The sequence below is a fragment of the Benincasa hispida genome, chromosome 1 (genome assembly GCF_027475165.1).
Source record: "Benincasa hispida cultivar pf3 chromosome 1, pf3_genome.v1.1, whole genome shotgun sequence".
In the NCBI taxonomy this organism is placed as follows: domain Eukaryota; kingdom Viridiplantae; phylum Streptophyta; class Magnoliopsida; order Cucurbitales; family Cucurbitaceae; genus Benincasa; species Benincasa hispida.
In genome coordinates this window covers 76,479,499-76,490,137 of record NC_143478.1, presented here as the reverse complement: position 1 = coordinate 76,490,137, position 10,639 = coordinate 76,479,499, and the positions used below count along the sequence as shown (strand labels likewise).

The window sequence follows — 10,639 nt, the reverse complement described above, 5'->3', positions numbered from 1 at the left end:
ATACAAAAAATCCATGTTTTAGGAGGACATCCAAAACTTCCGATAATGCGCTCCCCGAAATCTTCAAATGCTTGAGCATCTTACATTACCACAAAACAAATGCGAAAATTCAGATACCCATTCCATGAGAATCTTGGATTCCTGTAAAACAAACGATAGAGAGTTGGATCTAAATTTATTGTATATTTGCAAATTTTTTTACATTGTACTACGTGCTAATACTTTTGACCTAATTGTTATATTTGCAACTATTTTCTTAATTAATTATGATGGATAAGAATATATTAAAAAATCTAGTAGTTTTTTTTTAAAATATTAGTTAATTAATAATCTACAAATTTAAATAATTCACTTTTTAAATTAATCAATTATATGAATTATTCTAATAATAAAAAATTGACTATTTTACTAAAATTGTTCCTCCATTAATTACTTGTATTAATAAATTAACCTATAATTTTCAGTAAATTAAATAAATATATATTCATTTATTCAAATATTAATTATTTATTCGTGAAATTTATCACAATTATTAAATGAAAAGCTATATATTGATGAGAAAAACATTTGTTTATATAAAATTCCATAACATTCTTTCGCAGAATCAAACACAATTATCTTATTACCATGCATCTATTATTCGATTCTCAGAATCTTATTCTGGGGCATCCATTGTTGATCAACATCAAATGAAACTTTAAACAAATGGCTATCAAATTTAATCAAGATATCTTCGGTATCAAAAGATGTAAATTTAAAAAGATATGTATTGTTTATCTTTTGACTTTCTAGTAAACACCCAACGAACAAAGTTTATTTTGTTCCCTATAAATAAAGTTTGACTCACTGTTAGTGTTGCACCTTCAATCGAGATCCTCCTGCCTCTGGCTATCTGTAAGCTTTAATTTACTACTTTTTTCTCAAGTTTGTGTGTTCTCTTCTCATTAGCATTACATTACATTACATATATTCCACTTAACTCCATTATAATTCTTTCTACTTCGAGTGCCTTTCAAATTTTACATGTGTTAGACTAAATTATGAATTTTCTTGTTATTTGCTGCTTTAATGTTCGCTATTAGTTTATTATATATTTCTTTAGTCTTTATTATTTATTTCCGTTAACCAATAGTTATCGTACATGTAAAAATCTATCATGAAAGGTGGTCTTCAAGCCAAAAAATAGAATGTTCAAAGACAAAAGAGATCAAAATGAATAGCAGAATCCGTCCATTAAAGGATGGCATTCAAGCCAAACAGTAGAATGCCAAAATCTGTAGGCATGTGATGCTAAAACGTGAAATCTGAAGGCATTGTACATGCAAGACTTTAACTAAGCCGCTATAAATATGTAATGAGAGGAATATTCTACGTATCTTATAATTTTGGGAGGCTTTTAAATACTTGTTCGATTTAGGGTTGTCAAGATAGTGCCTCTTTCGGTGTACTATTCTTTGATCATGTTTTTAGATCGGATGTCCATTTGGACATAATGGACTTTGATATGATATCATGTTTGATAAACATGAAGTTCAGTCTCAAAATTAATTGATAATGAGAGTAGTTCATGTATATTATTATAACATTGCGAGGACCTTTTAATTTTTTTTGTAGTGTTAGATGATATAATATTAAATCTGTCTTCTTTGAAAAGCTTAAATTTTTTTTGTTCAATGGGTGATTTAAGATGGTACCAGAGCAGATGGTCAACGAGATTCTATGTTCTTCAAACCTTGCAATGTTATTTCCTCCCAATTAATATTGACTTTCACTTGTTGGATTTCGGCAAGATATTTTCTCTAATAATGTTTTTGCCCAAAATAAGTAAGAAAGAGTAAAACGCAATGGTTGTATGTATTAATTTGGGTATGCAACATCTTGTATTTGAGTTTTCATTTCATTGCTAGCTAGGTTGTTGTAGAACATTATATATCTTACTTTTTTTTGCTTGATATTTGTTTGGATGCATATCATACATGCACTTGCTAATTATATACATATATAATATGCTTAATTATTCCTACATATATTAATGTTGTTGTCTATTTTATTAGGATTGAAAATGTCAAGTGAAACAGTGAATGTGGATGACTTCAAAGAATTGGCTAAGCAGGCACTTCCAAGGATGTATTACGATTACTATGCAGGCCGTGAGGATCGAGGAACAGATATGTTCAAGGCATTAGCTCTTGGTGCTCAGGCAGTCCTTGTAAGCTCTATATATATTTCAACTCATTTCAAAGGATCTATTATCACTCTTCTATTCAAACGTAAAACTGTGCTATGTTCAAAACGTTTTACGAGGTTGATTTAATGAAAATATCGATAAAATATTGAATATCAATGGAGTTTTGGAAAGGACGGGCATAAAAACAAAAAGTTTAAAAAAGATGTATTTAGATTAATAAATAAACATTTTATGCATGTTGAAATGTCTATTGTTTATAATATATAATGAAAATATCAATTCATCTTTTATGTTGACGTTGAATACGTATGTAGATATGTGAAAATATTGATGAAAATATCGACCTGACGATAAAAAATTATTCCAAGTGGGAATAGTGACATTGTTTTCTGCATTTTAAAACTATTTCAATATTTATTCTTTTAGATTTCTAGAATTAATAGTTATGCTTTTATTTCCTTGATGGAATGTTTTGGGGATTATTTCCAAAAGAAAAAAACAAAGAAAGAAAGAATGTTTTGGGGATCCGAATAAAGAAAAGCTAATTTGGTTTTAAAATGGTTTGTTTATAGATGTTTTATTATTTATTCATTAATCAACTTTATTTAGGGAAATAGTGAATAAATATTTATCCATTGGTTTCATATTTAAACTATCATACAAGTAGTAATGATTTACGATAAATCGTTACAAAACATGAAGGCATATTTACCAATTTGATAGAAGTTTTTAGGAAAATCACACCAAAGTGAGTAAAAAGAAAACACACTTAAATAGAAATGAATATTCAAATATTTGTTTAAAAAAAAAAAAAAAGTTGAAAGGGTTTTTATATAGTTGTAGAAGATCTAAGAATTGATTATACATCGATTTAAGGTAAATCCGTAAATTTTAGAAATTAAATTATAAAAAGAAATAGATAGAACTTTACATATTCTACCTTGTTTATCTCTTTAAATACTTTTAGGTTTTGTACGGATGTGATCATGTGAACAAAAATAATGAATAGTAAATGTTAATGTTAATTTTTATTTTTATATTAATTAAGTAATAATAACTAATAAAACAATTATGTCAAACCGAGCATACCTCAATTAATATTCAAGTGTGCTAAAACCACGAGATCCGTGGTTCGAATCCTCCTATCTCAATTATATTTTTAAAAAAATAATAAAACAATTCTAACAAAATATATGTAATAAATAATTTTTAAAAAAATCATGAGAACGTGGGTAAGAAGATTTTTTTTTCTTCTAAATATCAATTTTTAGCTTTTAAAACAACTTGACAAGGGAAATTTAAGTTTATTTTAAAAATAATGGATAATGTTGTAAATTTAAGATTTGGTAAAATGACAACATAGTCTAAAAATGATTCGCCTCTTTAGCCAAAGTTAGTTAAAGATTTCATGTTTCTTACTTCGATTCTATACTTGTCTAGAAATATCAAGTCTCTAGAATTAATTGTACTTTGAGTATTTGACTACTATAATTTCTTTTTTTAGCAAAATTTGATTATTACTACAATTGATTGCACTTTAAGAGGGCATTTAGGGCATTTGTGCCACTTTTTCTCCTTTCTCTCTCTCTCTTTTTTTTTTTTTTTGAAAGAAACCCTAAATTCATCCCGCTCTATTTTTAAAATATATGTTATTTTTTCAAAAGTTACAACATTACCGTCGACTTTTCATAAACATTTCAAAACTAATCTTAGAAAATGAAAATTTGGACATGTGGGTTTTTCTACGAATCTTAATAGTATGAACCCTTATAAGAATCCTTATAAGAATGATGATGCATATTTTTGTTTTTTTTAGGGTAAAATATCTTATGAACCAGTGAATGTGGAAGACTTTAGAGAATTGGCAAGATTAGCACTTCCAAAAATGTACTATGATTTCTATGCCGGGGGAGCTGAAGACGAACACACACTTAGAGAGAACATACAAGCTTTCCAAAGAATCACGTAAATAAATTAGTTTTAAGCTAACTAATGATTATTCATTACTTTGAAAAAGTGACATGCTATCTATTAGAGTTTTTTTTATACGGATGATCTATTCTCAGCCTTCTAAATGATTAATGACTTGTCTAAAAACAAATGAGATCTGATCTTCAAGTTATTTCAAAGCGTACTATCGTATTTTATACAATATTATATTAGAGATGATAATATCTATCGTAGTTCTAATGCGATGACCATGCCTATCCCGATATTCATTTTTCTCCACTCCACCGTATAATATCCATGGTGAAAGCACATCAAAGTTTGAGAAAAATGAAGATCGTGATAGACATGGTCATCTCTAATGCAATATTGTATAAAACGTGGTAGTGCACTTTGACACATAAGCAGAAGTTTAGAATTTATTAATAATTTAGGAGGATTGAGATTGGATTATCTGTACCAAAAACCTCTATATATTATATTATTTATTCATGGTTTATATATATAGGATTCGACCTCGAATTCTGGTGGATGTTAGCCAAATTGATACTTCAACAACCATATTAGGGCATCGAATCTCTACACCTATTTTGGTTGCTCCCACAGCTGCACATAAGTTGGCATTCCATGAAGGTTAAACCAACTCTTTGGTATATTGCTTAAGTTGATAATCATGTTCATTCTACTTTTTCTTCATCATATATGATATATCTTTTCTTTTAGGAGAATTAGCCACAGCCAGAGCAACTGCTGCTGCTAAAACTATAATGGTACTACTCGTTCAATACTATTTTTGGTCTCTGTATTTTAAACTTTGATTTATTTTGAACTTTGTACTTTTAGAACCTTCGTTTTTTTCCTTTGAACTTTGGTTCATCTTGGTTTTGTTCATTTGGTCGTCCTTCAACTTTATAATAGTAATCATATTTTGATATCTTAAAAATAAAGAATTAAAATAATTATTTTACTAAAATGACCGAAATAAACTTTTTGAAAATATGGAGAGCAAAATTAACTGAAACTAATTAATAATATTTAATCTACTGTATTCATTTATTCTTTATTTTTTAATATCTATCCATTTTACACTCAACTTTAATTATTAGTTATTTATTATTCATTTTAAATCACACCTTGAAGAGTGTAATGTCACGTAGATTTTTTTTTAAAAAAAAACAAAGATTCAATTAAGTAAAAAAAAAAAAAAATTAGACATTAATAATTAACAATAGTTTGTATTAAATGATAGTTAAAGTAAAAACCATAAAATGCAACTTTTCGAAACATCTTGAAAAAAGTGTAAAACTTGCATGAATTTTCAAATTTTCACAAAATATCAATTAATTAAATTAAGAGAAATGATATTACAATCTATTTGTGTCTATCAGGGATAGATAATAATCGTCTATCAATATCTATCACTGATAGATAGTGACATTTTGTTATATTTATAAATATATTTTGGTTCATTTTTTTATATTTGAAAACAACTCAATTTCAAAACAGAAATTAAATTTGATTTTAACAATCATCCCTTCAAACCAAAATTTAAAATGAATGTTTTCTGTTGCTATTTATTTATTTTCTACGCAACTATTATAATTTTAAGAAATCCAAAAGATATTTTATTATCCAAAAAATGTGACATATATTACAATCAAAGTGTTAAAATATGAAATCAAAATAATTTAATACTATATATAATTTCAAGAGATACCAAACATTTTTCTTTTATATGATAATCTAGATTTTTCTATTAAAAGTAAATCTAAGTTTTGTAAGTAAAATATTGAATATTGTCAAATGTAACCTTCTTGGTAAATATATCATACCAAAAATATTAAATTTATATTATTACTCAAAGAATATATGAAATCATTGAAAAAAAATATTACACATGTACACGTAATCATTTACTAGTATCATTGTCAAAGTGAGCATAACATATATGTCAGCGATTACAAGATCTGTGGTTTAAATTCCCCCACATTTATTATACTAAAATAAAATTTACTAGTATCACCATGACTTTGGTTCATGGGAGGGAATGGAAAATGATATTCTATTACCATGTTTGGCACAAGTTTTTAACTTAGCGAATGAAAATATATTATTCCAATACCTTTCATATTCCCATTATGGAAGTTTTTATAACCACCCCAATAGATGGATTTTCTCTATTTCCAATGGTTTCTCTCTCTTATTTTTTATCTTTTCATTTTATTTGTTTTTATCTTCGTTGATATTGGTTAATTTATTTAATTTTTATAAATATATCTAAATTAAATTTATAATTGACATATATAGTTAATTTTATTAATAATAATACTAATATAATAATTTATTCTATTATTATGAATTAATATGAAAAATCATAATCTTTTCGAAAAAAATATGAATAACCATTTTTGTATTTGCTTAAATCCCTTTTTATTGGTAATTTATATTAACAAAATTAGTTATTTATTAAAATTATTAATTAGTCTTTAAAAAAATATCAATTAATTAATTAATGATAAAATAAGTTAATTTTTTCAATTAAACAATTTTGTACACTTGTACTTTTGATTTTAATCTATAATCGTAGTCATTTTCTTAAAATTAAAAACATTGTTTGATGATTTAAAATCAATTGGTTTATATCAACTTCTTTTTTATATATATAAGGTTTATAATAGACATTAAACAATTAATAAATTAACTCTTCAATTAACAAAAAAAAAATTGATATTTAAATTAATTACCAATATTTTTTTGATAAAATTTGATAATATAAATGTACAATATAAAAATTTCATTTGACAATAAATATATTAAACTAGAGGGTAAGTGGGTAAATTTTATTAAATTTAAGTGGGTAAATTTTATTAAATTTTAATGGTTTAAAATTGATTTAGTAACTTAATGTAATAAAAATAAATGAAGGTTTTAAACTTTATAATCGCATAAAAAGGTATAAAAAATTCTCAGATATCCTATTCTCATTCCTATATATAACCAAACATAGTCGTCTTTGACTCTCATATATTCTTTATTCTCGAACATCTATAAAATCTTAATCTAAACAGTCCTAAAAGTTAGTGAAGTTAATTTGCCAAATCGAAACCACAAGGTCAGTGATTTGAATCCCTCTACCCTAAATTGTACTTAGTAAAAGGAAAAAAAATAGAAGTTATTTTACTAGTGTAATTCGGTTGATTGAAATTACTTTGGTTTGTGTTTGTAGGTTCTGTCCTACTCTTCAACCTGTTCAATAGAGGAAGTTGCCTCTAGTTGCAATGCTGTCCGTTTCTTTCAATTATATGTAAATAATACTTTCCTTTGCACATTTTACTATTCCAATTTCAATCCTTTACTATAACCGGACATGTTTGAGAATGATTTTGAGATTGTTAAAATCACTTTTATCAAAAAAAATCATTTCGAAACATGTCTTTAATCACTCAAAATTAATTCAATTTTTTTTTAATTTACACTTTTCAATGTAGTTTCATATTATCAAAGTTGGTTTTTTGAATGATCAAAAATATACTTGAAGGATAATTTTTTAAAATGATAAAATTGATTGTACCTATTTTCAGAATCACTCCCAAACATATTCCTAGTTTAGATTCTGATTCCGCAATCATCAGATATTCCGAAGGCGCGATATCTCGAGGCAACTAGTAGAGAGAGCAGAGAGATTTGGATACAAGGCAATTGTACTCACTGCCGATACTCCTCGACTTGGTAGAAGGGAGGCTGATATAAAGAACAAGTACCAATACCTTTCACATTCTCTGTTTATTTTTTTTATTTTTTAAAATTAAGTCTATAGATATTATTTTCACCTCCAAATTTCTTCTTCTATAATCTATTTTTTATCAATGGTTTAAACAACCAAGTCAAAATTTGAAAACTAAAAAGAGTAGTTTTTAAAAACTTATTTTTGTTTTTGGAATTTGACTAAAAATTCAATCATTATATTTAAAGAAAGATGCAGATCATTTTAAGAACTAGTGATGAAATAAGCTTAATTTTAAAAAACAAGAAACAAAAAATAAAATGGTTACCAAGGAGGCCTAAGCTATCCTTTGGTTTCTGTCTAATCTTTGATTAAATATGTAGGATGATTGCAATTCCAGAGAAGAACCTTGAAGGCCTCATAAGTATTGACGTTGGCTGTGTGAGTACAAATACAAAATGGAGGAAGTTTTTAATCTGGGGTATGCCTTTTTAGTTTCCCTCAAGCATAATCCTAAGCTTATTTACGTCTTGCAATAAACTTACGCAGGATCGAGGTTCAAAATTCGAAGCTTTTGCTAACAAAACCTTGGATGCTTCTCTGCGTTGGGAAGTATGTGCAATAAAACTGCTTGAATTGTTGTATGTATGTCTATTTGCTTTTGAGTTTAGTTTGTAATATGTTAGTATCCACAGGACATAGAATGGTTAAGATCAATCACTACTCTGCCAATTCTGATAAAGGGAATTCTCACTCATGAAGATGGTAAGCTTAAGATATTAGAATCGAGAACTGAGGCTTCTTTAGTTTCCTTCTGGTTTATGAGTCATTAAACATGCTCAATGATTGGCAGCAACAAAAGCTGTGGAAGCAGGTGTTGATGGAATTATAGTGTCCAATCATGGAGCTCGCCAACTAGACTTTGCTCCAGCCACTGTTTCTGTTCTTGAAGAGGCATGTTTCATTATGTACTACTACACTTATCTGAGTTAACAAAAGATGTGAAAATAGGGAGATACAAAAAATTACTCCAATTTCTGCTTAAACTAATTTCAACTTGATTAGAATGAGAGACAAGCTTTATCAAGTATAGTTTACCAATAATTGTAGTAATAATTCATCAGTGGTGCATGCTTTTTTAAACTCAGAAAATTTGATGCAGGTAGTCCATGCTGTCAAGGGTAAAGTTCCTGTGCTGTTAGATGGAGGTGTGCGGCGAGGAACGGATGTGTTCAAGGCACTAGCCCTTGGTGCTCATGCAGTTCTTGTAAAATTCCTTTATCTGCTCAACCTTTTTTCAAAATTCCCGAACTAAACACAAAGTTGAAAGTTTAGAGTTTCATTCAACATAAAATTCAATTTTAAAGTTAACTTTAAAGAAATTTAAATATATCGAGAATCTTTTGGATACAAAGTTGAAAGTTTAACTAAATAATCGAAGTTTGTTTCTTGTTTCTGAGAAATATTCCCCGGAAAAGTGGATTTTTTTATTAAATGGGCATGGATATTCTCTCTGATTGTAGAATTGGTTGTGATTTGATTCAGATTGGGAGACCAGTTTTATTTGGGCTAGCAGCAAAGGGAGAGGAGGGAGTAAGAAAAGTGTTGGAAATGCTGAAGAATGAGTTAGAGACAAGTATGGCACTTTCTGGTTGCCCATGTGTAAAGGACATTACTAGAAGCCATGTGAGGACACACTATGATAAGCTACAGTCAATGCTTTGATGTGTTTGCTTGATAATATAAGCAACTCTTACCTTGCTTGGCTTACAAAAAGAAGAAAGAGGGCTAGGAATTATGCAAAACTAATATATAATTGTTGTTCTAACTAATGAGAGGGAAATGAGAAAAATGGGAAGTGTGTTTATTTCATTCTAGAAAACTCCATATAAATACATATCTTGAATCTACAAATAGATTCCACAATGTTAGCAACTAATCCCACTAACTCCACAAGAATAGGAACTTAGACTTAACTACAACTAAAAATAACTTCAACTATTTTCTAGAAACTAGAAATTGACTAGACCAACTCAAAAACTAATTTGCAATTTCGAGTTACTAACATTCTCCTCCTAACTCAAATACTGCAAACACCTAACTTGCTCCTAAGAGCTTGAAAATGACTCACACAAAAAGACTTAGTGAAGATATCAGCTATTTGTTCTTCTGAGCTGCAATGTACCGGCTGCACTTCTCCTTCCTTATGCATCTCTCTCATAACATAATACTTGATCTTAAAATGTTTGGTCCTTCCATGAAAGACTGGATTCAATGAAATGGTTAGAGTGGCTTGATTATCCACAAACACCTTTACACACTTTTCCTGCTTCAGATGCAAGTCATGCATCAATTTCTTCAACCAAATAGCTTGGTTGACTGTTGTCGTCGCTGCAATGAACTCAGCTTCTGCAGTTGACTGAGCCACTATATCTTGCTTTTTTTTAACACCATGAGAAACATCCTGAGCCAAAAGTGAAACAATAGCTAGAGGTGCTCTTCATATCATCTAATGACCCAGCCCAATCACTATCTGAGTAGCCTTGCAACTCAAAATTTTCAACTTTACTAAATTTTATCCCAAAAGACAGTGTGCCTTTCAGATATCTCATAACCCTTTTTTAAGCAACCATATGATTCTTGCTTGGACACTGAAGAAATCTACATAAGAAACTTACAATGTACATAATGTCAGGCCTAGTGGATGTGAGATATATGAGGCATCCAACTAGACTTCTGTACACATTCTCATCGGCAGGTTCCTCTCCATCATCCTTTTG

The 10,639-nt window shown here is 28.4% G+C and overlaps 1 protein-coding gene across 1 annotated transcript; it reads left to right on the top strand.

Annotated features, from left to right (window-relative positions):
- Positions 1 to 750: 750 nt before the first annotated feature.
- Positions 751 to 9,775, top strand: LOC120085178 (peroxisomal (S)-2-hydroxyacid oxidase GLO4-like). Its single transcript, XM_039041098.2, has 13 exons — positions 751 to 894; positions 2,055 to 2,209; positions 4,005 to 4,153; positions 4,644 to 4,768; positions 4,859 to 4,905; positions 7,362 to 7,439; positions 7,768 to 7,892; positions 8,243 to 8,300; positions 8,409 to 8,471; positions 8,555 to 8,624; positions 8,713 to 8,813; positions 9,022 to 9,126; positions 9,405 to 9,775. Exons 2-13 carry the CDS (start codon positions 2,063 to 2,065, stop codon positions 9,582 to 9,584), a joined length of 1,248 nt encoding a protein of 415 aa, XP_038897026.1. The 5' UTR covers positions 751 to 894; positions 2,055 to 2,062; the 3' UTR covers positions 9,585 to 9,775.
- The last annotated feature ends 864 nt before the right edge of the window (positions 9,776 to 10,639 follow it).

Excerpts from the sequence above, each read along its gene's own strand:
- LOC120085178 (XM_039041098.2), top strand. The coding sequence starts at position 2,063 with ATGTCAAGTGAAACAGTGAATGTGGATGACTTCAAAGAATTGGCTAAG. Across the intron at positions 4,769-4,858 it reads TAAGTTGGCATTCCATGAAG|GAGAATTAGCCACAGCCAGA; the intron begins GTTAAACCAACT and ends CTTTTCTTTTAG. Across the intron at positions 4,906-7,361 it reads CTGCTGCTAAAACTATAATG|GTTCTGTCCTACTCTTCAAC; the intron begins GTACTACTCGTT and ends TTGTGTTTGTAG.